Source organism: Tursiops truncatus, chromosome 16, assembly GCF_011762595.2.
Source record: "Tursiops truncatus isolate mTurTru1 chromosome 16, mTurTru1.mat.Y, whole genome shotgun sequence".
Taxonomy (NCBI): Eukaryota; Metazoa; Chordata; class Mammalia; order Artiodactyla; family Delphinidae; genus Tursiops; species Tursiops truncatus.
In genome coordinates, this window is record NC_047049.1 from 33,856,268 (window position 1) to 33,884,263 (window position 27,996).

The 27,996-nt window shown below is 43.7% G+C and overlaps 1 protein-coding gene and 1 pseudogene across 4 annotated transcripts; one reads left to right on the plus strand and one right to left on the minus strand.

Moving 5' to 3' along the window:
- The first annotated feature begins 111 nt into the window (after nucleotides 1-111).
- LOC117308500 (uncharacterized) lies at nucleotides 112-27,760 on the plus strand. Of its 4 annotated transcripts, none has more exons than XM_073794193.1 (3): nucleotides 112-4,332; nucleotides 18,715-18,862; nucleotides 22,778-27,760. In XM_073794193.1, the coding sequence occupies exons 2-3, from the start codon at nucleotides 18,817-18,819 to the stop codon at nucleotides 23,314-23,316; spliced, it is 585 nt and encodes a 194-aa protein (XP_073650294.1). In that variant the 5' UTR covers nucleotides 112-4,332; nucleotides 18,715-18,816; the 3' UTR covers nucleotides 23,317-27,760. The 4 variants fall into 4 exon arrangements, with proteins under 4 accessions (XP_073650294.1, XP_073650292.1, XP_073650293.1 ...); XM_073794192.1 differs by lacking the exon at nucleotides 112-4,332 and adding an exon at nucleotides 9,257-18,448; XM_073794191.1 differs by lacking the exon at nucleotides 112-4,332 and having other exon boundaries at nucleotides 9,240-18,862; nucleotides 21,229-27,760.
- The window catches only part of LOC117308545 (serine/threonine-protein kinase MARK2-like), a 29,687-nt pseudogene continuing 25,439 nt past the window's right edge, over nucleotides 23,749-27,996 (minus strand).

The following is a 27,996-nucleotide window of genomic DNA, read 5'->3' on the forward strand; positions in this document are numbered from 1 at the left end:
TAGTTTCAGTGGCCAATCCTCAACCTACCTCTCAACATCCCGATTTGACGATGTTTCTTGCTTTCATTGTTCCCAATGTAGAAAGCAGTGGATTTTTTTTTTTTTAAGTGAATCTGGGTAACAGTGATTTAATCAAATAAATGGGCCAATTTCACAGTCTTAAGAGTAGATCACTTTTGTAAAACAGGAATCTCAGTGTGAGAGGCTGAACTCCTTGCTGACCCCAAACCCAGAAAGATTTGTCCTGTGAGTTTCAGGGAGGAGAATTCAGAAGGCAGAAAAAATATTTCTCTCCTCATCTTCCTCGCATGTCTCCAGCGGCAGGTTAGGCAGATACCTTGTCCGATCCCTGGCTTCTTACTCCCTGTCAAAATAATCTTTCTACTCGTGTGGTTACCAGCTGGTTCAACCAAGCATTTCAAGAGGGAATCTGGTGGTTCTTCAGTTTCCAACCTAGGACAGTAGTGCAGGGCACGTGGTCAGCTTTGTGCTCAGGGAGGATGCAGCTGCCCCATCCGGAGGCCTGGAGCCACCCCAGGTTTTAGGGCTTGGTGCAGTTTCCGCCTCTCTCATGGTGTGTGAGGGGAATCATCTGGTCCCCTTCTCTTAGTCGCAGCATGTTCATGGTGAAAACCAAGAATTCTCACATACTCATCTCCCTTTGTAAGGATGGTTCCTGCTGTCCTAAGCCCTCCCTGGAAGGGCCTCTGACCAGTAGGCTTCTAGATCCCTAGTATTCTGTGCTGCGCATCCGATGAAGTTCATTCACTGTCCTTATCAACCTGAACGTTGACCACTCCATGGTTTCTTGTGGCAAAGCGTCTTGGTAGTACTGAATTGCTACTTTTCTCACCCAATCTTTTGACATGGGAGGACGATGATTAAAATCATCATCATCCCAGGTTTTCGGAAGTGAAAATAGGCTCAGAAAGGCTAAACAGTTTGCCCCAGACCGTGCAGGAAGCACGGATTCAAACCTCCACTCAGATCTTTAAACTCTAGTTCTCATTGTTCCATGTGGATTTCCTGTAATGATGGGTACCAAGTCTACAAAGGTACTTGTGGAACAAAGTAGAAGGGCAGTTGTTTTTACATGTGTATGAAACTTAACTTTTTTCACTGATACCACCTTAGTCTCCCAACCTTTGCCTATTTTGGAGGGAGTAAGACCAAGTCTCAGAGTCTGTGTCCCTCTCCTCCAGTCCTCTGTTGTTTCCCCTCTGCTGGACTCCCTTGTGGCCAGTTATCACCACTGGGATCTCCCTCCCTCTTGGAGTCAATCCAGACCCATGCCTCCTGGCCTGCTAGGCCCATAAATCAATGCAAGCTCTCCTTGCTGTCGCCCCTGGAGTGATGAGACGATCTGGAATCCTTCAAGTGATTCTGAATGAGAGTGTGAAGAAGAATCAAGTTCATCTGTAACCTCACCCCTCCAGGACAACCACATTTTTTGCGTTGTTATTTTGCAGTCTTTTTCCTGTGCAAGTAGAATGGGGTCATATATTCAGTGTTACAACTTTTTCCATAGTCTACATTGAGAATTTTCCACGTGGGAAATTTTCCACTCTTGGGAAATTTGTGGTATTTGCTGTTGTTGTCATTATTGAGGTTTTGGTATCATACTGTAGTTTGTTTATCCAGTTCCTCTTAAGAGTGGGATATTTAGGGTGTTTTCAAACTCTGATCCATGATAAAACTCCTTGTGCAGACAGAGTATGTGTGTGGTTTTCTGATTATTTCTTTAAATCACTGGGTTGTAGAATATGAATATATCATTTAACTTCTTTTTGGAAAAGTTTTAAATCTACAGAAGTTGTAGAAATAGTACAGTGAATGCCCATATAGCCTTCACCCTGTATTCACCAGTTTAATGTTTCCTGTGCATTGCTCCCTCCCTCCCTCTCTCTCCATAGATGTCGTGACTCCTCACCCCTAAATACTTCATCACGTATCTCCTAATAACATTGTCGATGTGTAGTCAGGAATTGGGTCTCACCCAAAGGTAGGTCTGGCCTATGTCCCCTTTGTTTTTGTTTAGACATTATAGACAAGTAATTTTGACAACTTAGATGAAAGAGGTACATTTCCTGAAAGACACAAATTACCAAAACAGACATGAAAGGAAATAGAAAATATGAATATTCCCTTAATCTGTTTTAAGAAATTGAATTAATGCCCTTTCCACAAAGAAAATCCCAAACCCAGATGGCTTCATTGGTGAATTCTATCAGACATTTAAGGATGAAATTATACCAATCTTACATTTTAGAAAGCAGGAGGGAACCCTTTTATGAGGTTAGGATTACCCTTATACCAAACTCAGACAAAGATATTTCAAGTAAAGAAAGCTCTAAATCAATTACCCTTTTAAAAGTCCTGAAAGTCTTTAACAAAATGTTGGCAATTTGAATCCAACGATGTATAAAAAGGAATTTTTTTATACAGTTGATTTTCGTATATTATACCAACTTTACATGAAGACAGAGTAGGAGGAATGCAAGGTTGGTATAATATTTGAAAATCAATTAGTATTGTTTACCATAGTGACAGAATTAAGGAGGAAAAACCACATAGTCGTTTCAATAGGTAGAGTAAGAGCATTTTACAAAATTCATACTAACAGCTCTCAGCAAACAAGGAATGGAAGGGAACTTCCTCAACCTAATAAAGGGAATTTAAAAAATACCTACTGGTCACATCATAAATAAGGATAAAATATTGAATACTTTGACCCTAAGAGGTGCACCAAGATGAGGATGTATGTTCTCACAACTTTTTTCCAACTTGTATATGAGGTCCTCGTCAGTACAATAAAGATTGGGAAGAATGAAGTAAGAAGTGTTCACAGATGGCATGAGCACATACCAAAAAAACTCTAAGGACTACAAAAATGGTACTAAATTGATTTAACAAGATTGCAGGAAATAACATTAACAAATCAATTTTATGTCAACAAATTATACTGTCCACAAAATTCAAATGATTTATAATAGCACCAAAAAAGTATTTAGGGGCAAAATATTTTTAAATGTGAAAAACCCGTACACTGAAAACTTCAAAACGTTACTGAAGGAAAGTTTTTAAAGACCAAAATAAATGGACAAAATCCATATTCATGGATTGTAGGACAGTGCTTTTAAGATATCTGTTTTTCCCCACTGAGCTATAGATTCTAAAGCAATGCTTGTCAGAATTCCTGCAGGCTTTTTGGACAGACATTAAAATCAGACAAGCTGATTTAAAATTTTACATGAACATGCAAAGAATCTTGACTAGCTAAAATAATTCTGAAGAAGAACAAATTTATCCTTCCTGATAGCAGGGCTTATATGAAACTATAATCAAGCTAGTGAGTATTGGCCTAAGGATTGACATATGGATCAATGGAAGGGAGCAGAGTCCAGAAATAGAGCCCCACCTTACTTTCAATTAATTTTTAATTATTATTTTTTTTTTTTTTTTGCGGTATGCGGGCCTCTCACTGTTGTGGCCTCTCCTGTTGTGGAGCACAGGCTCTGGACGCGCAGGCTCAGCGGCCATGGCTCACGGGCCCAGCCACTCCGCGGCATGTGGGATCTTCCCAGACCGGGGCACGAACCCGTGTCCCCTGCATTGGCAGGCGGACTCTCAACCACTGCGCCACCAGGGAAGCCCTCAATTAATTTTTGACTAAAGTGTCATGGTAATTTGATGGGGGAAAAGTAGTCTTTTCTATGAATGGTTCAAGAACAACTGGATATCCTTATGGGGAAAAAAAAAAAAGAACCTTAACCCTTATCTCACAGTATATACAGAATTAACTCAGAAAAGCCTACAGATTTAAACATAAAAACTAGAACTGTAAAAGTTCTACAGGGAAACATAGGAGAAAATCTCTTCGAAGTTCGTTAGGCAAAAATTTCTTAGGATGCAAAAGTCACTAACCATCAAAGAAAAAATGGACATATTGAAGTTTTTCAAGTTTAAAACTGTCTTCTCTTTAAAAGACACCCTTAAGAAAAGAAAATGGCAAGCTGCTGACTGGGAGGAAATATTTACAATACATAAATCAGACAAAGGACTTACATATAAGAATATACAAGAAACTCATAAGACAAAAACGTTGGAAAAGAGTTTAATAGATGCTTCACCAAAGGAGATGTAAGTAATGGTCAATATGTACATGAAAAGATAACATGAGTCACGGGGAAATGCAAATTTAAGCCAACAGGAGAGCAAAACTACAGTGAGAAGGAAGATGGGTGATTGCCTGGAGACTGAGGTCAGCAGATGGGATCAAAGGACATAAGGAAACCTTTTTAGAGAAGGCTCATCGACCTCCTCAGTGACTGGGTAAGTCTCTCTTGGTCTTGGATCTCCCGTCTTGGTTGACGATTCTGAGTTTTATTCAGTGGTTGGTAAACTTGTTATGAGGAGTAGGTTTTCCTTGAACTTAAGGCAGTTCAAGAAGAGGTACCTGAATTCTCAGTTGAAAGACACTGGGAAGGTTGCTCAGTTCAAATGCGCTGAGAAAATTGTCTAGCTGAAAGACACTGGGAAGGTTTGGACTGGGTGATTAGGTAAGGGCTAACCTGGTGTCTTTCCTTGAATGGGCTACTTTAACAGAGTTTGTTGGAATAAAAATGAAGACACCATATGAGAGCTTTTAGCTCCAAAATAAGAGACAAAATGCTCCTCCCAGCTGGTTACAGCTTTCTCAGGCAACTGAGAAATTTACAGGAGTGGTGGAGGCAAGTCCTCATACCATGCAGCGGTCCCGTAGAGTAACCCATTCATTAATTAAAGATATGCTCATCTGGGGTTGTACACATTAGAACTGGCCATCCAGTGCTTGAGCACCCATGGTGGTTTTAGTCTGCTGAAGGGAGAAACCCAGACACACTTCTAGGAGGAACTTGCATTATCTCCCTGTGCCTTTGAGATGTAAAGGTACCTGATCTTCTTAGGCATCTTGTTCTGTGTCTTGAGGGCTTGGTTTGTTGATCAGTGAGAAAACTCTTTCTGGCCTCCGCCATCTGGAAGGTACTCGTACAGTGTACATTTGGAAGCCAGGTGAAGAGACTGGGATTCCGAGCAGTCCCTTTGGCCCTGTCAGCTCTCAGGAGAGTTTGTCATAAGGGTTCCCAATCCATAAGGGGCCTTCATCATGTCAACTTTCACTGGATCCACCTGTACAATAAAGGCCCTTCCTTTCTTAGACTATTTTTGCAAATAAACTTTCTGGATCTTGTGAGGGCTGCATCCTTTGCACGATCCTATGGGGACACCTCTTGTGTCTTACTCGTTTGAATCCCTATTCAGATCCTACTCATCAATGGCCAAATGATGGATCCTTTAAATTGGAAAAACTTCTAAACTTAAATTTTTAGAGAGCTCTCCTCGTAAACAGCTATTTTATTGGTAGCTATGGAAAGACCAAATTAAAAGGTGGACACAAAGAAATGTAATGACTAACCTTAAGAACTCCCTTAGTTTAAAAAAAAAAAAAAAAACATCTGTTCGGGAACCCTATTTGAATTTGTGAAATCAGCTTCCCTCACTGGGTCTTACAGATGCTAATAAAACATTAGGTTAATTAATGTTAATTAGGTTAACAAGGGAATAGAAAGGGTTATTAAGGGGCAAGTCCTGTGGCCTGGATTTTCATGGGATTGAAACAAAGGCTTTGAAACAACACTACTTAAGGTTGGATGGGCCAAAGGGACCCTCTGTGGGTCCACCCAATATTAAAGGGCCCCAAACAAGTTTGCTCTATTTACCCCAGTTTGGAAAAAAGGGGCTGGAAGGGAAAATTTACACTGAGAGACCCGATCAGCAATTGCTTAGAGCAACAGTTAGGCCAATTAATCAAGTTAAACATTGACAAAAGGGCCTGGGTTCCTTGGCTGGACCCCTCACTGGGGACCCCAAAGCCTTTTATACAGGAATGGATAAAACAGCTGGCGGATAAAAAGGAAAAGTTTCTGGAACTCCTTATAAGACCAAGACTTGCGGATGGGGTCCTAATGGAGGCTAAGGTTAAAGATTAAAAAAAGGAAGTTATAGAAAGGTTATGGAAAAGGAACCCTGAGAAAAGAGTTTTGTGTATGGTTAGGCCTGGCTAGGATTAGAACAAATTAAATAAATGAATCTTAAAAGTAAGGTTGTACAAAACTAGAATTTTATTCTTTCTGTTAAGAGGACAACGTTTTTTTGGAATATCTGCTTTTGATAACGGTTTCTTTACCTCTTAAGTAATCTGTTGTAACTTTCTATATTTGCCTTTGAAATCTTCTGTTATCACTTTGGTTAAACGAATAAGTACTGTTTCACAGTGATCTACACTACGATCCTGATTGATCAACTGTTTTTAAAACTTTTGATATTTTTGACAAACTTCCCCAAATCAGATTCTAAATAGAGTTCTTTTGACCTCTAGCTAACTTTGGGATGTTTCAGAGGGCCCCTGAAACATCTCAAAGAGAGGTATTAAACTAATTATACTTATTTGGTTAAATTACATGGGAAGCATTGTCAAATAAGTGATGATAAGCCTTCTTAAGTTATAGTTAGTTAACATCTATTTCTCTCTACCTGATCCATCCAGAAGTTGGCTTCTTTGTCTGGCTCCCCTCTGGACTTGGTGTTTTTTTATGATCCAGTTTGCAACTAGTTACACCAATCATTGTTCTAATTGATCTCCCTTTGTAGTTTTTAAACTGTTTATGCTTTGTGACTCTTGCTGCTGTACTATAATCTTAGTAATGTTACTAGTGATAGCCTGTTATTTTATGATTGTTGTTTCTTGCATCACCTGCTGTGTAACCAGCTCTCTGACGAAGTTGATGACAGCTAAACATCTTGAGGCAATTGATCACATATATAGCTCTGTATAAAATTAAGTTTAATGTATATAGAAAGAAGCAACAAGGGAGAAACATTTCCTGGATCATAATAGACTAGTAAGACAGATGATCCAGAGAATTTTTAGGTTATTAACAGGACCGAATCTAGATACAGCTCTTGAATGGGCTCTCAATTAAATCCTCACTAAACCTAGGGATGAGACTTCCTAGCACCATGGGACAAATTTGTCATAAAATGCCTCTCAAACCTTAATCGAATTTATGACCAAAAGGGGAGAGACTGTGAACAAAAAAGAATAAACAGCGTCACTCATCACCCAGTTATACAAGTGGGTTAAATCACAACCCACCACAGTCACCCACCAACAGTGCACCCTAAGGGGAATTCAGGATGAAAAAACAGGATGAGGCATTCTGTGCTTTGGCCCCTAGATAATTAGGTGCATATCTCAGGAAGAATGTCTTTCATTTTTATTTTTTTTCTCTTTGGCTGCGTTGGGTCTTCGCTGCTGCGCACGGGCTTTCTCTAGTTGCAGCGAGCGGGGGCTATTCTTCATTGGGGTGCATGGGCTTCTCATTGCGGTGGCTTCTCTTGTTGCAGCACGCAGGCTCCAGGACGTGCGGGCTTCAGTAGTTGTGGCACACAGGCTCAGTAGTTGTGGCTCGCGAGCTTTAGAGCGCAGGCTCAGTAGTTGTGGTGCACGGGCTTAATTGCTCCGCAGCATGTGGGATCTTCCCGGACCAGGGCTTGAACCCGTATCCCCTGCATTGGCAGGCGGATTCTTAGGCACTGCACCACTACGGAAGTCTCAGGAAGAATTTCAATGACCCCAGAATCTTGCATCTTCCCATACACAGAAAAACCTAAAGTCATTAACTTGAGACGTCTGTTCTTTGTGATTAGCAGTGATCTTTAACAAGATGCATGCCTGACTACACGTATTTCCCAGCCAAAACAAAGTCATGTGTATCCTGGCTCCTCACCCACCTCTTCCGAGCAGTTCTTCAGAGCTACTGAGTGGCTGTCTCCCGGGCGGGAGTCCTCAGTAAGACCCCAAATCAAACTCAAACTCACAATTCTCATGTTGTGCATTTTTCTTTAAGTTAACACTAGAAATGCAAGAATTGTGAGCCCCACACCAGAATACTGGATCAAAGCTGCCTTTTAACAAGATTCTCAGATGAGTCATATGTACAGTAAAGTTTGAGGAACACTGTTGATAACATCCCATCAATTAAAACTCTCCTCACTTATGGTGAAAAACACAAGGAAGACTTTTAGTTAGTTTTACAAAACTATTTTTGAATATTCTGTTTTGCTTTAGAAATTTCTTTTACTCAAGTGCACAAAATGGTTTACAGCTCAGTGAATTATCCCAAAGTGAAAACATCTGTGTACTGACAACTCAGGGGAAGAATTGTATCATTATCCTTTCGCCTTTATACTTTCTACCTCTCCCTCTTACCTAAAGGTAGCACTCTCTTGACATCTTACAGCATAGATTAGTTTTACCTGCTTTGAACTTAATACAAATGAAATTTTAAAAATATGCATTGCCTGTGCCTGACTTTGTACAAAATTTCATGTTAGATTACCCATTTATTGTGTGTGTAGCTATAGTTTTTTCCACTTTTATTCTATAGAATTCCATTGTATGAATATATCACAATTTATCCATTATACTATTAAAGGACATTTAGGTTTCCAGTTTTTAGTTATTTATAAATAATGCTATAAACATTCTTAAACATGTCTTTGGGTACACACTTACATGCATTTCTGTGGGTGTACCTAAGAGTGAAATTGCTATGTCATAGATGACCATGTATGTTCAACTTTAGGAGATGCCATCAAACAATTTTCCAAAGTGGTTGTACCCACTTACACCCTCACCAGCAGGGTATGAGAGTTGCACTTGCTCCCCATTGTTAATCTTTTCAATTTTGACCATTCTAATGGGTGTGGTAGGTGAATACTTTGTAGTTGTAATTTGTATTTCTTTGTATACTAATGAAGATGAGAGCCTTTTCATATATTTATTGACTATTTGAATATTCCCTTTTGTGAAGTCTCATGCCCCCCCCCCCTTTTTTTTTATCGTGTTGCCAGTCTTTTTCTTAGTGAGTCATAAGAGTTGTAAGTATTCTGGATCTGAGCTCTTTTGTCAGTTATATGCATTGCAAATACTATTTCTCACTCTCTGGCTTGCCTTTTCACTCTTTTTTTTTTTTCCGGTACGCGGGCCTCTCACTGTTGTGGCCTCTCCCGTTGCGGAGCACAGGCTCCGGACGCGCAGGCTCAGCAGCTATGGCTCACGGGCCCAGCCGCTCCGCGGCATGTGGGATCCTCCCGAACCGGGGCACGATCCCGTGTGCCTTGCATCGGTAGGCGGACTCTCAACCACGGCGCCACCAGGGAAGCCCTGGCACTGTAAGATTTAATGAACACAAAGATGAAGGGAAAAGCAGGGTCTGAATGTGCACCTAAGATATGCAAGGGCTCTGTGTTCTTAGGTGAGTGTTTGTACTCATGAGAAGAGGGAAAACTCGTTTTAACAAGTTCTTGAGAGGATTAAATGAGAAAATATGTGAGAAACTTTTTGGTAAATACATAGGGTATCAAAATTGGGTTGAAATTATTTGACAGTTTTGCCCAGGGACCAGTCTAATTGTGTGTGTGTGTGTTTGTCTGTGTGTCTGTGTGTCTGTGTGTCTGTGTGTTTGCTTAGCACATATTGGGATTGTGGCACCCCGGTGATCCTAAAGTGAGAATTACCGCTGACGTTGCAAAGATGAGTTTGTCCACCAGAGGGAGACAAAGCACTTCTCCATGAAAAAGGCCCCACATAAAACCCATTCTCCGACGTCACAGCTGCGTCAACTCCAATTTATGTAATGTGCCAAGCAGCACAAATGTGGGAAGATAGGTAAAATTATCTTTGGTACTGTTCTTGCCACCACTGGCAAAAGTTCCAGGTCTAACTTAAGGAACAACATGTGGAGAAAAATATATCTTATTCACCCAGAACTAGCATCTAGAAATATTTTCAATTCCTTTTCTAGCTCACTTTGGTAAAATAGACCATATAAACTGACATCAAAACTGAAAATAAAAAAGGATGGGGGATTTCCCTGGTGGCGCAGTGGTTGAGAGTCCGCCTGCCGATGCAGGAGACACGGGTTCGTGCCCCGGTCCGGGAAGATCCCACATGCCGCGGAGCGGCTGGGCCCGGGAGCCATGGCCGCTGAGCCTGCGCGTCCGGAGCCTGGGCTCCGCAACGGGAGAGGCCACGGCAGTGAGAGGCCCGCGTACCGGGGGGGAAAAAAAAAAAAGGGATGGGTAGCGTTGTTGATATATTATAGAGTGTAAAATTTTGAAATAAAATTACTCTAAGAATTATGCAAATAGAAATCAACATCAACATGAGTAGATTAGCTTAAGATATGCTCACAGTATTTTAGGAAATATACAGACATAATAATGAACCTTACGTTTATTTCTTTTTTTTTAAATTTTTAAATTTTTGGCCGTGAGGCTTGTGGGATCTTAGTTGCCTTACCAGGAATCAGACCCTCGCCCTCAGCAAAAAAAGCGTCCTAACCACTAGACTGCCAGGGAATTCCCCTTTATGTTTATTTCTAGATCTGAAATACTTGATTGGCAATTCTCAACTCTCAGTTTCTCCCATCTCTTGCTAAGCTCTATCATAGAAGCTCATAGAAGCTATAAAAGCTACGATCTTAATCTCTGTCCCCTTTTAGCTGCAGATGGTCAATGAGATGTAGGGAAAAAACACTAGGGAGGCTTCCCTTCCAGAATGAAATGATAAGACTTAGTACAAAAAAAATGCCTTTTCTCCCTTGTTCCCCCCTCCTCCTGCCCCATATTCCTGGGGACAGAAAACTTGGAGGTGGAATAACCATCACTGTCCATGAGATGACAAATGTGAGGATAAAAGCCAGTATAATTAAGGTTGTCAGAGAGGTTGTCAGACAGGCCAGAGGAGCCTGGGTCCTTCCCTGATGAACATTATCTGAGCCAAAATCCATAGTTCCACATACCACTTGGTTAGGGAGAACATTTTCAACACAATGGTACTAGAAAAGCCAGGAAGTCCTGTCACCCTACCTGATACAGCCTGTGATTTCTTCAGGGTCGGCACCAAGTTAAAGTACACAGACCCCTGCTGTGACTGAACACACAGTCAACAGAATAGAAATAATAAACCAGATGGTAATAAAAAACAGGTATTTGTATCAACGCAGGCCTAATTTGGTCTTTAGGGTGGACAGATGACAAACAAAGGTATCTAATTGGAAAATGAACTGGGAAAGAGTAAGATTTCTACATTTTGATTAAGCAGAGTGGGCAATTTGCTATTTGATGGCTAGGATATTCAGGATAATTGCTGTTCTATGGTCTAGTGCAGGAGAATTTCATGGAATAGGATTTCTCGGAAATCAGGGGTTGTTTAAAGAACTTGGGAGAATTGAGTTGGCGAAATAGGGGGAAGATATTATAAGCATATGAGGTCTCCTTGGAAAGGTCCTAAAGGTTTGGGTGGGTCCTCCCTGGAGCACAACATAGAACTGTGCCCCCTGGAGCTGTCACAAGTCGGCTCTGTGAGCTGCCCAGGGGACAGTGACGGTGTACTTCTGGAAAGCAAAGGTAATTGACTAAGAAGTAGGAGGAAGGAAATCCCTTTAATTGTTGAACTTCATCAGGTCTTCTCCTCATGCTGTTCTCACTTTCAGGCTTTTATTACCCTCTGGTAACACTCAGGTCTTTATCTCCAAACCTAACCTCTCCCTGAGTTTTCAGGCTCCTTTCCAACTGCCACCTGGATTTTTGCACATTCATTTCAAACTCACCATGTCCAAAAAGGAACTCATTGAAGTGTCTTTTCTTCCTGTACATTCCGTTTCCCATTCTGTGTATTTTTTGTACAGCTTTTATTCAGTGCTGACTACGTGCCACTCACTTTGCTAGTGCTGGTGGTACAAGGATGAGCAAAACCAGACATGATTCCACCCCACTGCGTTTTCAGTCTGGAGGGGCAGACTGCTACTAAGCAAATGAGCACACAAATGAGTACATATCTCAATCTGTGATGACAAAGGAATGGACACCAGAGGGTATCTGAGAGTCAACAGGGGGACTGCTGTCTAATCAGGCAGAATATTACCCACCTGGTCACCAGGGCGTCATCCTCTCCTTTCCCGCTCTTACCATTTACATACAACCAACCACCACATCTTGCCTATTTGACCTCCTAAATATTCCTAAATATTTCTCAAGCCCATCTCCTCTTTCCCTTCCTCATTACCCTAGCTGAGACTGTCTCCATCTTCGATGTGGACCGGGCATGACTCCCTGAGGCCAGGCTTTGTATATTTCCCTCTTTGTCTTCACTCTACCCCCATTCCTTTCCACACTGCCTTGAGACAGCGTTACCCCTCACCTAATCTGACCAGGTCGCTTTCCTGACTAAAGTCAGGAAAAGTAACCCCTGCTCCACGCAACTAGAGAAAGCCCGAGTGCGGCAGCAGAGACCCAGCGCAGCCAAAAATTAATTAATTATTAAAAATCTATTAATTTTTAAAAAGTCAGTTGAATTTTTAAAAAATAAATTTATTGGGCTTCCTTGGTGGTGCAGTGGTTGAGAGTCCGCCTGTTGATGCAGGGGACACAGGTTCGTGTCCCGGTCCGGGAAGATCCCACATGCCGCAGAGCAGCTGGGCCCGTGAGCCATGGCTGCTGAGCCTGCGCGTCCGGAGCCTGTGCTCCGCAACGGGAGAAGCCACAACAGTGAGAGGCCCGCATACCGCAAAAAAATATATAAAAATAAATAAATAAATAAATAATTTTATTTTATTTATTTATTTTTGGCTGCACTGGGTCTCTGTTGCTGCGCACAGGCTTTCTCTAGTTGTGGTGAGCGGGGGCTACTCTTAGTTACAGTGTGCGGGCTTCTCATTGCGGTGGCTTCTCTTGTTGCAGAGCACGGGCTCTAGGTGCTCTGGGTGCTCAGGCTTCAGTAGTTGTGGCACGTGGGCTCAGTAGTTGTGGCTCGCAGGCTCTAGAGCGCAGGCTCAGTAGTTATGGCGCACGGGCTTAGTTGCTCCGCGTCATGTGGGATCTTCCCGGGCCAGGGCTCGAACCCATGTTCCTTGCATTGGCAGGCGGATTCCCAACCACTGTGCCACCAGGGAAGTCCCCTAAAAACTTAATAGATTTTATTTGGGGGGGAACAGTTTTAGGTTTATAGAAAAATTGAGCAGAGGCTTCCCTGGTGGCGCAGTGATTGAGAGTCCGCCTGCCGATGCAGGGGACACGGGTTCGTGCCCCGGTCCGGGAAGACCCCACATGCCGCGGAGGGGCTGGGCCCGTGAGCCATGGCTGCCGAGCCTGCGCGTCCGGAGCCTGTGCTCCGCAACGGGAGAGGCCACAGCAGTGAGAGGCCCGCGTACCGCAAAAGAAAAAAAAAAAAAAATTGAGCAGAATGTACAGATTCCAAAATACTCCATTCTCCCCCATTTTACCACCCCAACACAATTTCCCTTATTAACGTCTTACTTTAGTGTGGTACATTTGTTACAATTGACAAATCAATACTGATATACTATTGTTAACTAAAGTCTATAGTTTACATTAGGGTTCACTCTTTGTGTTGTACAGTCTATGTACAAAGGGTTTGACAAATACATAATGTCATGTCAACCATTATTACAGTACAGACAGAATAGTTTCTCTGCCCTAAAAATTCCCTGTACTCCACCTAGTCATCTATCCCTCCTCTGAGAACTTCCTCCAACCATTTTACTGTCTCTATAGTTTTGCCTTTTCCAGAATTTCGTAGTTGGAATAATACAGTATGTAGCCTTTTCAGAATGGCTTCTTTTATTTAACAATATGCATTTAAGTTTCTTCCAAGTTCTTTCTTTTGATAGCTCATTTCTTTTTATTGCTGAATAATACTCCACTGTATGGATGTATCACAGTTTATCCATTCACCTATTGAAGGACATCTTGATTGTGTCTACATTTGGAGAATTGTGAATAAGACTGCTATAAACATCTGTGTGCAGGTTTTTGAGTGGACATAGTTTTCAACTCATTTGGGTAAATACCAAGGAGCATGACTGCTGGGTTGTATGGTGAAACTATGTATACCTTTGTAAGAAACTACCAAACGATCTTCCAAAATGGCTCTACTATTTTGCATTCCCACCAGCAATAAATGAGAGTTCCTGTGGCTCCACATCCAGGCCAGTATTTGGCATTGTCAGTGTTTGGGATTTTAGCCATCCTAGTAGCTACATAGTGGTATCTCATTGTTTAATTTGCAATTCCCTAATGACATTTGATATTGAAATAGTATCTTTTCGTCTGCTATTTGCCATCTTTAGTAAGGTGTCTGTTCAAATGTTTGGTTCACTTTTTAATGGGGTTGTTTTCTTATTATTAAGTTTTAAAGGTTCTTTGTATATTTTGGTTACAAATCCTTTACTAGAAACGTATTTTGCAAATATTTTCTCCCAGTCTGTGGCTTGTCATTTTATTCTCTTAAAGTTGTCTTTCACAGAGCAGAAATTTTTCATTTTAATTAAGTCCAACTTATCAATTTTTTCTTTCATGGATTGTGTTTTTGGTGTTGTATCTAAAAACTATTGCCAAAGGGCTTCCCTGGTGGCGCAGTGGTTGAGAGTCTGCCTGCCGATGCAGGGGACACAGGTTCGTGCCCTGGTCCGGGAAGATCTCACATGCCGCGGAGCGGCTGGGCCCGTGAGCCATGGCCGCTGAGCCTGCACGTCCAGAGCCTGTGCTCCGCGATGGGAGAGGCCACAACAGTGAGAGGCCCGCGTACCGCAAAAAAAAAAAACTATTGCCAAGGGAATTCCCTGGTGGTCTAGGTTAAGACTCTGTGCTTCCAATGTGGAGTGGGTTCCAAGGTGACGTGGGTTCAATCCCTGGTCAAGGAACTAAGATCCCACATCCCACATGGTGCAGCCAAAAATAAATAAATAAATAAAAATAAAAACTATTGCCAAACCCAAGGTCACCTCAGTTTTCTCCTATATTTTCATCTAGGAGTACAGTTCTGTATTTTACTGTTAGGTATAAGATCCATTTTCAGTTAATTTTTGTGAAAAGTATAAGGTCTGTGTCTAGATTCTTTTTTTTTTGCATGTGGATGTCCAGTTGTTCCAGCACCATTTGTTGAAAAGACTATCCTTTCTCCATTGAATTGCCTTTGCCTTTTTGTCAAGTATTGGTTGGCTATATTTGTAAGGGTCTATTTCTGGGCTCTCTATTCTGTTGCATTGATCTATTTGTCTCTTGTTTAATACACACCATCTTCATTACTGTAGCTTTATAGTAAGTCTTGAAGTCGGTAATGTCAGTCCTCCAACTTTGTTCTTCAATATTGTTTTGGCTATTCTGGGTCTTTTGCCTTTGATATAAACTTTAGAATCAGTTTGTTGGTATTCTAAAAGCAACTTGGTAGGATTTTGATTAGGATTGTGTTGAATCTATAGATCGCGTTAGGAAGAACTGATATCTTAACATGAGTCTTCCTGTCCATGAATATGGAATATCTCTCCATTTATTTAGATTTTATTGATTTCTTTCATCAGAATTTTGTAGTTTTCCTCATGCAGATAATATATATATTTTGTATATGTATAATACAACCACATGTTGTCTAAAGGAGACTTATTTTGGATACAAAGACACAAACAGATTAAAAGTAAAAGGATGGAAAAGATATTCCATGAAAATAGTAACCAAAAGAGAGCTGGGGTTGTTATATTATTATCAGACAAAATAGATTGTCAAAAAAGATTATGAGACAAAAAAGGATATTATATATTGATAAAAGTTTCAGTTCATCAAGAATATATAAGAATTATAAATGGATACCTATCTAATAACATAGCCCCGAGTTATATGGAGTAAAAATTGACAGAAATGAAGGGAAAAGTGGACAATTCTACAATAATAGTTGACTATTTCAATACCTCACTTCCAATAATGGATAGAACAGCCAGACAGAAGCTCAATAAGGAAACAGAGGTCTTTGACAACACTATAAACCAGGTAGACCTAAAACACACATACAGAACACTTCACTGAACAACAGCAGAATACATTCTTCTCAAGCACAAATAGAATATTCTCTAGGATAGACTATATGTTAATCCACAACCAAAACTTAATACATTTTAAAAGATTGGTATCATACAAAGTACCTTTCTTATTTCAATGGAATAAAACTAGAAATCAATAACAGAAGGAAAAAAATAGAAAATTAACAAATATGTGGAAATTAAACAACATACACTTAAAGAACCAATGGGTCAAGGAAGAAATCACAAGGGAAATGAGAATAGCATGAGGAAAATGAAAATAAAAATACAACATACTATATGTATAGCTGATTCATTTTGTTATACAGCAGAAACTAATACACCATTGTAAAGCAATTATACTCCAATAAAGATGTTTAAAAAAAAAATACAACGTACTAAAAATTATGAGATACAGCCAAAGCAGTGCTAGGAGGGAAATTTATAGCTGTAAATACATATATTAATGAAGAAGAAATTTCTCAAATCAATCACCTAATTGTTTACATTAAATAACTGGAAAAAGAGGAGAAAACTAAACCCAAATGTCACAGAAGAAAGGAAATAATAAAGTTTAGAGAAATGATAAATGAAATAAAGAATAGAAAAAAGAATAGAGAAAATCAACAAAACCTAAATTTGTTTCTTTAAAAAGATCAACAGAATTTGTGCACATGGAGTTGTTCATAATATTCCTCTATTATTGTTTTAATGTCTGTGGGATCAGTAGTGCTGGCCTCTTTTTCATGTCTGATATTAGCAATTTGTGTCTTCTCTTTCTTGGTTAGCTTGGCTGGAGGCTTATCGATTTTACTGATCTTTCAGAGAACCAGTTTTTGGTTTCTTTGATTTTCTCTATTGATTTCTTATATTCAATTTCATTGATTTCTGCTCTAATTTTTTATTTTTTCTTTTCTTCTATTTATTTTGGATTTAGTTTGCTGTTTTCTAGTTTACTAAGGTTGAGGCTTACAGATATTAGATCTTCCTTCTTTTCTAATACATGCATTCAATGCTATATATATTTTCCTTTAGCATCATTTTTGTTGGATACTACAAATTTTTATAAGTTGTATTTTAATTTAGTTCCAAAAATTTTTTTAATTTCTCTTGAGACTTGTTTTTTGATTTGTGTGTTATTTAGAAGTATGTTATTTAATCTTCTGTTATTTGGGGGTTTTGCAGCTATCTTTCTGTTTTTTGGGGTTTTTTTGCGGTACACGGGCCTCTCACTGTTGTGGCTTCTCCCGTTGCGGAGCCCAGGCTCCGGACGCGCAGGCTCAGCGGCCATGGCTCACAGGCCCAGCCGCTCAGCGGCATGTGGGATCTTCCCAGACCGGGGCATGAACCTGCGACCCCTGCATCGGCAGGCGGACTCTCAACCACTGCGCCACCAGGGAAGCCCTATCTTTCTGTTTTTGATTTCTAGTTTAATTCCATTGTGGTCTGAGAGTACACTGTATTATTTCTGTTTTGAATTTGTTAAAGTGCGTTTTACACCCCAGAATGTAGTCTATCTTGGTGAGTGTTCCATGTGAGGTTGAGAAAAATGTATACTCTGCAATGCTGGATGAAGTAATCTATAGACGTCAACAGATCCAATTGACTGATGGTGCAGTTCAGTTCAACTACATCCTTAGCTGATGTTCTGCCTGCTGGATCTGTCCATTTCTGATAGAGAGGTGTTGGAGTCGCCAGCTATGTAGAGGACTGGTTTATTTCTCCTTTCAATTCTATCCATCTTTGCCACACAAATTTTGACTCTCTGTTGTTAGGTTCATCCACATTAAAGATTGTTATCGCTTCTTGGGGAATCGACCCATCATTATGTAATGCCCCTCTTTATTCCTGATCATTTTCTTTGTCTTGGCTCTACAGCCGGAAGGCTGGCGCTCGTCGCTGCGGACTCGTTCGTGAAGGGGACGCGCAGTTCCTGTTTGTGTGAGGTTGCTTTAGGTGACCTGCTGTTATCTGCGGAGGAACAGCCAGGAACGGGTCATAAAATGTCGTGAATCACTGTCAGAATTTTGGGCCTTAGCCGGGTCCACATCCTCTCCCGCAGTGGCTTTTCGCCTTGGTGCACAGTCTACGGGATGAAACTGTTCGCGTTTCCTCCAAGCTCCTCACGTTCTGCAGTTTGGCCACAGAGTTTAAGCTCTTTTCACCCTCAGCAGGCAATTTGCAAGTGACCTTGTCGTTGTCAAAGCCTCGCCTAGCGCTTCAGCGCCTCCCGGAGCTCTGGCGGACTCGGTGGCCCGAGTCCCAGGAGCTGGGGCTCCAAGCGGGGACACAGGCGTGAGACTGGAGGGCGACGGACAACTCGGTCTCCCGGCAGTCCCGCCGCTTGCGCCCATCGCGGCCGTTAAGGATGTTGATTCGTTACCAAACGGCCATCTAGAAAGACAGTCATGATTTAAACTTCCATCAGAGATCATTCAATTACCGCGGGAGAAGGATTGGATCTTACCTTGGTACCCACCTTGCAATTTATTTAATGTTTGGGAGAGGGTGATTTTTTAAAAAATGTATTCTTCACCAAAAAGTGAGACTAACTAATTCCTAGTGATGGATCTGCAAGTCCAGATTTGTGGGTGGCAACTTGATGTGATTCCAGAGCCTCTGACGTCTTACGGTGTGGAACGTCCGCTTAGACTTTGGAGCCCGACAAATGGGTTTGAATTCTGGTCAGACACTTATCAGTTGTGCAGTCTTAACCCCAATTTCTTTCTCTTTAAAGGATTGCTCGATTATGTCTGTGCAAAGGGCAGGTGGATCTTGGTGAATAACAGTGAATTATCAACTTACTTGGATGGTCACTCCAACTTAGCTGCTCTTCAAGATGTCATTTCTTTGTTGGAGCAAAGCAACACATTCTTTGGCGCCTGGTATGTCTAAGTTGGAAGTAATTTACCTCCTGAATTTTGTTTACATATATAAATGATACATGTTATTGTAAAGAATTCAAAACATATAAATATAAACAGAAGAGAGTAAAGGTAGCCTGAAAGCTGCACGCTAAATTAACCCCCAATATTCGGGGAGCCTAGTGGACAAGAGGCTCACTGTTTGGTGTGTAGATTCTCACTTGTTCCCGGGTTTTCAGCACAGCCTTACTGCTTACAGGATAGGCTGGGCCCTAGAGTCCAGAGCTTTGTTGAATGAGCATCTCCAGGGAGTAAACCTCCAGTCTTCAACCAGTGGAGTGGATATGGGCTTCCAGCCACTGTGTTCAGACTTGCATTGACTTCCCTGAGTTTTTACCCACCTGATCCTCCACAGGGTCCCTGACGCCTCTGGTCCAGAGCTTCTGAGGGGCCGCAGCAGGGAAGAGCTTGCTCACACTCTGTTGCTACTGGTTAGGGTTTGGCTTCCTCATGTTTGCAGAAAAGTTACTACTTGTACACATGCATTCTTGCTTCCAAACTTTTATTGCCATTGTCTTCCTGCCACTTCTGCTTATCCTTGTGGTTTGACCTTGTAAATTATTCCCTTTACTATCATTTTAGAAGTTATAGGAGGGGTGGGGAGGTAAATGCCCTTGTTCATTTTTTGATGATTAGTGGGAACTATCTCATAAAATTCTTATACACATTTTATGTACTATTTAAGTTTAACCTAGTGTCCTAGAACCCTTAGAGCAGAGTAACTGCTGTGTGTGTGTGTGTGTGTGTGTGTGTGTGTGTGTGTGTGCGTGTGTGTATGTGTGTGTGTGTATTGAGGATAAGGGGGCATCAGTACTAGACTCAAATGTTTAATTGACCCTAATTTTATACTATTACTATATTTAATCACAAATATAATCTTCTTTGTTCCTTTCCTCTCATATTTTATAAATAGCTTAAGTTTTAACATCTATTCTTTCACAAATTGGCCTTAAATCTAGGTCAATATTTGTTCCTTTCCAGGAACAAGTAGAACCTGCCTTGCCTGCAATGTATAAATTTTTCAAAATACAGTAGGACCTCAGCTTTTTGTTAAACATGCTTTTGTCCCACTTACAAATATTAAGAAAAACTAAACATTAAAAACTAAGAAAAAATTGTAAAGAAAATAAAATTTATCAGTTCTCACAGATGAAGGGTTATAAAAATAAATCTGAATAAAAATAAATTTTTATTTATTTAAAAATAAATAAAACAATCATTTCTGTTTTTATTTTCCATTTCCTTCTGATATGAATTAAAAGCACTCTCATATAAGTCCATTTATGTCTGTAGTACAAACAAATAGCATCAACAAATGTTAAGTGCCAATTTTATTCAAATATTTCAGATTCTCTTAAGTGCAAGTGACAGAAACTCATCTCAAACTAACTGGTTGAAAAGGTGATTTATTTGTTTGAATACCTGGGAGTTCCAAGGGTTTATTCAGCTCTAGTTACAGCTGGATCAGAGGGCGTGTCAAATGATATTGTCCGGATTTGAGTGTAATGTGTGTCTGTCTATCTATTTATCTATCTGTCAGAAACATTGTTTCATAAAAATGTTATCAGGCTGTTGACAATAATATTTAAACAAATATCCAAACAAGTGTTTCATTTCAGGTGGTTCCCTCAGGAGAATAATTTTTCTCTTGGGTTTTCCTTCAGGTAGTGCAGATTAGAGCCACAGAGTGAAATCGGTCTGGTAATTTTATAATCATAGTTCATTCACTGGTCCCCAACTGATATACTTTCTCTTATGGACACTTGTGTATTGCATCTGCAATCCCTTGGATGTTTGGTCTTTTCCCACCCTTATTAGCCATAGTGGGATGCAGAGGTTGCCTCACTCAATGGGAGATGAAAATGCCAAACTCTTGCTTTCCTAGACTCCCTTGCAGCTAGGGCATGGTCCAGTGACTTACAGTGACTTGGAAGTAGGAACCAGTGACTCAAAGGGGTAGGGACTGGGAGCCTCCACATGGATGGAGTTCCTAGGGCAGCAGTGGCAGCAAATGGTATGCAGGGTGCAGTGCTAGAGGGGTTGGTGGTGCAAGATGTAGACTCTTTTGCTTGCTGGTGGTGGTAGGGATGTCCACACTTGACTAGTTGTGCCATGTAGTAGTGGGCATTGGTCCTGTGTTTCATAGAACCTGGCTCTCCATCCATATTGGCAATTTCGTGATCTACCCAACATTATAAATTCCTTTCTTGTCAGACTCAACCTGAGTTGGTTTCCATTGCTTGCAACTGAGACCCATGAACTGATAACCTTGTCTTTCTCTGTGTCATCTCTCCTTTACTCCTTTACTCTCTACTTACATCTTATAGCACTCCCCTGGCCTATGCCGCTTGAATCTTCTGAGAATTAGCTGGAAGAGGGGGTCTTGGAGAAGAGATCAGGAGAAGAGGATGGGAAGCCACACTGGGTCTGGGAGGCAGAGAGCGCCCTGCTGGAGGCCGTCAGAAATCAGGCCAGCTGATTGCTAATTCAACAGGTGCAAGCTGCCAGCCACGGGGACACACTCCTCTTCCCACCTTTGCATCCATGACCCGGTCCAGTCTACCATCACCACTCATCTGGAATGTGGCACTGTTTCCTGGCATCCGTCTGCTTCTGCCCTTGTCCCCCTAAACGCTTTATCAAACACAGGGATCCTGAGAAAACATAGCATCAGCCAATGTCAACTCCCCTGTGACAACTCTCTGTGACAACTCCCCAGTGTCTCCCCATTTCTCTCAGATTAAAAGTCTTTTATAGAGGACTAAAGTTTTTCCCCTACTAGTAATGAGTAATTCTCATTACTATGCATTTGATCCCAGGAGAAACTAGGTGCAGGAGGGGATGCTGGGAGGGGAGGGGCCACTTGCTGGGGTCCCCCTGGCCCCCACCCCATTTGGGAGCAAAGCCATGTTTTCTTGGACCCCTCAGAGCATCCAGCCTGTTCCACAGGGCAGGAATAGGGAGTGGAGGGGAAGGGGAGCCCTTGGTCTAAGTGGGGGATGCAGCGCCATCACCAGCCAGCGCCCATAACCATCCGTCTCCACACCAGCTGCGGGGTTAGCAGGCAGGGAGCCACTCTGCCCAATCTGTCCCCCAGCCCATGGACAGGCGACATTGTCAGGAAGGGATGGCTGGGAGACAGAAAGCTGAGGCAGCAGGGTCCGGTGGGAGGAGCTCACTGCAGAGGAACTAGATGTGGCCCAGATCAGTGCAATCCAGGGAAGCGATGGGGAAGAGGATGGTGGGTGGTGGCGTAGTGGTGCTTTCAGACAAAGGCTCTCCTAGAACGGAGAATGCTGTGTCCCTGTCACCAGGGAGACCAACGACCCAGGGGCCCCAGGGGGAACCTAATGTCCCTGCAGCCCCTCCACACTCCCAGCCCCAGAGTGCGTGGGGGAGTGATGGCACAGAGCTGGCAAGGAGGACAGCCACCCCTTGCCCAGCGCCCTGTGGAGAAACGCCAGCTCTGGGGAAGGAGGGAGGGCTCAGGGCGCACGGTGGAAGGAGACCAGAGCCCCCACCCCACACACCTCTGCAGCCCAGGGGCTGAGGTCGGGGCAGGCTGCGCTGGTGGTTTGCTTGGAGGGGAATGTGGGGCGGAGCGGGCAGAGTAGAAGTGGGCCCTGCTAGGGGCCCGAGCCCCTCCCGGGGAGCTCCAGAGATCCAGGCTCGGTGTCCCAGTGGAGCGGGGAGGAGAGGGGGCCGCTGGCCAGCAGCTTCCATCAACTCGCCCTGAGCCTTCCCTTTCCACCTGGGAGCTTCCTACCGCCCTGCCTGTCTGGGGTCCCCGCCAGACGCAAGTGATGGTGGCCACTCCGTCGACTCTGAGTAAACAGCTGTGTGTTCTCACTGGAGTCGCCTGTGTTTATCTTACAGGGCATCGCGCCTCCCCACTGGGCGGAAGAGAAGAGGAGGAGGCCGAGGTGGGAGCAGGGTTCCGAGGAGACGCCCTGCCTGGTTGCGAGTTGGACCAGGTGGACGAGCGCGGCCTCAGCTCGGGGCAGCCCTCCTCTGGTCCCCAGGCGTTGGTTCCGGAGGCGATGCTTCTGGAAGCCGTGGAGACGGGGGTCCGCGTTTCGATTCCCCGGGTCGGAAGGCCGCCCTCCCTGCTCGCGAGTCCCGGCTGCTCGCACAGCTGCGGTTCCTGCTTTGGCCGCACCTGCAGCTGCTCGCTTGGAGCGCCGCCCGCCCCCGCATCGTCTCCTGCCTCCGCATCCTCTCCTGCCCCCGCATCCTCTCTTGCCCCCGCATCCTCTCCTGTCCCTGCATCGTCTCCTGCCTCCGCATCCTCTCCTGCCCCCGCATCCTCTCCTGCCCCCGCATCCCGCTCCTGCCCCCGCATCCCGCTCCTGCCCCCGCATCCTCTCCTCCCGCTCCACGGAGCTCGTGGTCTCCATCGTCCATCTCAAGTGTAGTGAGCGCGGCTCACGTTTCATCTCTGCCTCGGCTGCTCACCACGTGAGTGAGGAGTGTCATCCCTCTGTCTTGGCTTTCAGCTTCATTCAGGTTCCTCCGGCAAACCTCGATTTCTTCCTGTCGATTTGGACTTGAACTTCCTGAAGAAGCTCCCAGTGGAGCCGATCATGGCTTTTGCCGCTGGCGGAGGCTGGGGTCTCACCTCAGGGCAGAATGTCTGGGTCTGGCACCTGTCGGGCTGCCCCTGTGGGCGAAGTTCCCTTTGGACAGAGCCGGGGCTCCACTCCCTACTGACCCTGCAGGTAGACGGGTGGACTCGGGGACAGGTGGGGGCTGTGCTGGGCTTGGGTTCCACACAGGTACTCTCCGCGGGGCGGGGCCCGGAGGCCCCCGTGGGCTGCACTTGGATTCCTGGTGCAGGCGGGGCTGGGTTAGACTGTGGCCGAAGCCGAAGCCAAGGGGGCCCCGGACCCGCACGGTGAGGCTGCCTTGGCCGTTGCGCACGGAGGCCTGGCCGAGGCTGGCGCTCTCCCAGCGCGGGGGATTCCTGCTCTGATTTGTGCCGGTGGAGAGGGCGCTGGGGGTGGGCGGCAGAGGCGGTCTTCTTCCCCTGCCGCTCGCTGGCTGTGCTGTGGCCTCCGCCCTGCGTCCTGATCCTCCGCCACATCTGCGTTCCTCCCCGGCGGAGTGTTCTCAGAGCAGCAGTTAGAGGTGGGAATGTGCTGCTTGCAGCTGGCGGGAACCCTGTGCCGTTCCTGGGGGCGGGGAAGGAGCGCTGCGGTTAGATCCGCTGAAGGCTGAGGCTTCAGGGTGACCCGGTAGCCCTCTGGCTCAGATCTCTTATAACCCAGGAGCAGATACTGGAACATTACCTTGTCTTTCCGGCCTGTCAGTGAGTCCTGGATCTCTGTCTCCACGTGTAACCATGGACGCCATGAATTCAGTCAGCTGGGGGTTTCTGGTAGTCAGAGAGCGGCTCCATGTAGAGCTTTAGTTCCTCATATCCATGACCCACAGTAATCCACGGATCCTTCATGATTTGCTCTTACTTCTTACTGAGAATCAGAGATTTCTTAAACAGATTTTCATTCCATAAATATGCAGAAGAGAACATAATATATTCTGTCCTAGTACCCCTCTGGCAGTCCTTGAAGTTCTGTCCATCAAGAGGCAGGAATCCATCGGCCAGTGTCGACAGAATGACTTCCTGTGCTTCTTCCCTGGAAGAGTTCCAGGCAGCATGAGGGGGACTACCCCAGAAGGTGTCCAGCTTGTTGTAAAAGGTGCATTTGTTGCTGAAGCCAAAGTGTGATGTTTACGTCCAAGAGCAGGTTTTCTGCCTTTAAATCTCTGTGGACAATACCCTCCTGGTGGACTCTGCTCTCAGCTGCTTTGCTTTCCTACTGCCATGAGCCACGAGGTACTCAAACACGTCTGCTCCACTAGCGTCCTCCTCTCCGCAAAGGCCGAGAGTTTCCTCAGCCTCCATCACTTCAAATACTTCACTGTGTTGAGATGATCCAAACCTTCATGATTCCTGCTTTGCGGGACAGTCTCCGGAGGCTGGAGGAGTTCCGCTGAGTCTCATCAACGATCTTCACGGCTCTCGCTTTCCCAGCCAGGATGTGCCGGCCAACTTCACCGTAGCCCAGTCTTCCTTGCCAGCCGTCTCAAGGGTCTAGAGGACACCATGTGAATCTGGGTCTCTCCTCAACAGAGACGGCTCAGAGGCCCCGCAGCACGCTGGACTCACTGCTGTGCTTGGAGTCGAGGCGTCCTAACGTCGGCTTACATCTGGGAAGAGCTGGTGAGAAGCTTGGTCCAAATCAAAAGAAAACCAGTTCAAAGTTCACCCCATGAACTGGTCTTTATGACTGAATCAAAACACAATGCCAGACAAAACTAAAAAGAAACAAAAGCAAATACTAACAAGCTAAATTTAAAAAGAAAAAAATTGAGGGAAAGAAAAATAATAAAAGTAAAATTAGGGCTTCCCTGGTGGCGCAGTGGTTGAGAGTCCGCCTGCTGATGCAGGGATCACGGGTTCGTGCCCCGGTCCGGGGAGATCCCACATGCCGCGGAGCGGCTGGGCCCGTGAGCCATGGCCGCTGGGCCTGCGCGTCCGGAGCCTGCGCTCCGCAACGGGAGAAGCCACAACAGTGAGAGGCCCGCGTACCGCCAAAAAAAAGTAAAATTAAAGAATAAAGAAAAGAAGTGAGGAAAAAATAATATAGGGGGAAAAAAATAAGCCCCAACAACTAAAATAGACCAAAATGCCAAGGAGAAAACAAGCTAACTTTCGTCAGAGTCGCTCAGGTCACTGAAAAGCAGCTTACTGAGCCAGAAGGACTCATAAACTAGTCCTAACTGGGAACTTATTTGGTTCTTGGAATTCTAAAACAATAGCTCCTTATGAGGTCATAGGAAGAAACAGACCTATCAACAAAGTTGGGGATAACCACAGTGATTTTCTCACTTTTCGATCTCAAGTGAGACCCATTACTCATAAAAAAAAATTAGGGACTTCCCTGATGGTCAAATGGTTAAGACTCTACACTTCCACTGCATGGGGCACAGGTTCGATCCCTGGTCAGGGAAGTTCCACATGCTGTGAGCGGAGCAGCCAAAAAAAAAAAATTGAGGACCCCAAAGGGCTTCTGTTTATATGGGTTATGCCTATCAATATCTTCTTAGAAATTAAAACCTATAGGATGCTTCAGTGCCTTTTTATTTCTAGTTTGAAAAGCTGTAATTTTGGCTTTTTAAGAGCTCGTAATGTCTACACTTAAAATATTCAATTTCTTTTTCTTTAAACTCAAATTGATTGCTCTCAAAATGATGCCACAACTTAACTGGCATCATGATACTGTGTGAAAATGTTCTGTTGCATAAGACAGAATAAGGTACATTATTAACATCTATTAAGGGAAGATAGTTCTCAGGTTTTATTTACAGTTTCACCCAGTTCTTAGTAGATTCCTCCCTTCCATGAGCCAGAGAACTCACTGTGTCAGTTTCAGCAGCTTTAAATGTAGAGGTTACTGTTGTGAGTTGAGAAAGCACGACGTCTACTCTTTTTAAACCAACAATACACTGTGTTCTGTTCCCCTCTTATTCAGCATGAGATGCGGGTAGGGGTGGCTGGGGTCATCACCGATAGTTAAGAGGAGGGAACCAAGACACCCCTGCATGACTTTTTTTTTTTCTTTTTTTTTTTTTTTGCGGAGCACAGGCTCCGGACGCTCAGCGGCATGTGGGATCTTCCCGGACCGGGGCACGAACCCGTGTTCCCTGCATCGGCAGGCGGACTCCCAACCACTGCACCACCAGGGAAGCCCCCTGCATGACTTTTTAAAGATGTTTTATCAACTATACTGTAGATACTGAAAAGGGCGCAAATCATCAGTGTGCTGCTTGGTGGCTGCTCGCAAATTGAATTCACGTACTTAACCAGCATCCAGATCAAGGTCCATACAAAGTACACGCAATGCTTTAAATTATTCAAAATATTATTTATTTTGCATATTTAGTGCCTGTTGTCTGTCTCTCCCATTTGAGTATCAACTCTGTGCAAGTGGTTTTTTTGTCTGTTCTTTGCTATATCTTCATCACCTAAAACCGTTACTGGCACGTAGTAGGCTTGAATAAATGTTTGTTGAATGAATGAAAGAATGAAGTTCGCAACATCAATCTAATGGCCCAAAGAGTATGTCAACATAGTCAGATCTGTTTATTTTCCAGCTCTAAAACTTCAGGTGACTTTCTGAGCTTCAATTTTCTTATCAGTAAAATAGGGCTAAATAACACCAATTTTGCAGGGTTGTTGTGAGAATTAGACAAAATACGTGTACAATGTCTGACATCTAGCACACGCTCAGTATAGCTATCTTTATTTTTCACTGTAACTGCCTTTATAAGGCATAAGCAGATGGAAGGTATGTAGTAAAGAACTTGGCCCTGCCCAGATTGGTCTGACCTTTGTCCCTGGTTCCTGGGAGATAACCTTTAAACCCCTGGAATTTTCCAAGTGATGGGCACGTCTTTGTTATTCATGTTGGGCCCCTTTGCTCACACCTGATAGTTTATGCTAATGAGGTGAATCTTGGTCTGCTCAGGCCAGGTGATATCAGCCTCACCTCCAGGGGGTGGAGCGGGGCTGGAGTCTAAGTTCAATCCTATGGACAATAAATCAATCACTCATGCTTATGGAATGAAGCCCCAGTAAAACCTCTAGACACTGAAGCTCGGGTGAACTTCCCAGGTTGGCCACACTCCATGCGTCGTGCCATACGTCAATATCAACATCTGGAGGGTCATGCGTTCTGAGGACAGTCGAAGCTTTGCATTTGGGAACCTCCCATACGCTACCCTTTGTATCTCTTCTTCTGGCTAATTTTGATCTGTATCCTTTCCCTGAAATAAACCGTAACTGTGAGTATAACAGCTTTCAGTGAGTTCTGTGATTCCTTTTAGTGAATCTGTCCAACCCAAGGGTGGTTTTGGAAACCTGAACTTGCAAGGCAGGCAGGACCCCTGTGCTCTGGTCCAGGCTCAGTAGCTGGCTGTGTCCACTGGCAAGAGCCACGTGGCCTCACTGCCTCAGTTTGCTCATCTGTGAAACTAGGAGGAGAAGCCAGATGGTCTCTTGGCTTCTGTAGCCTTATTGTTAAATGAAGTTC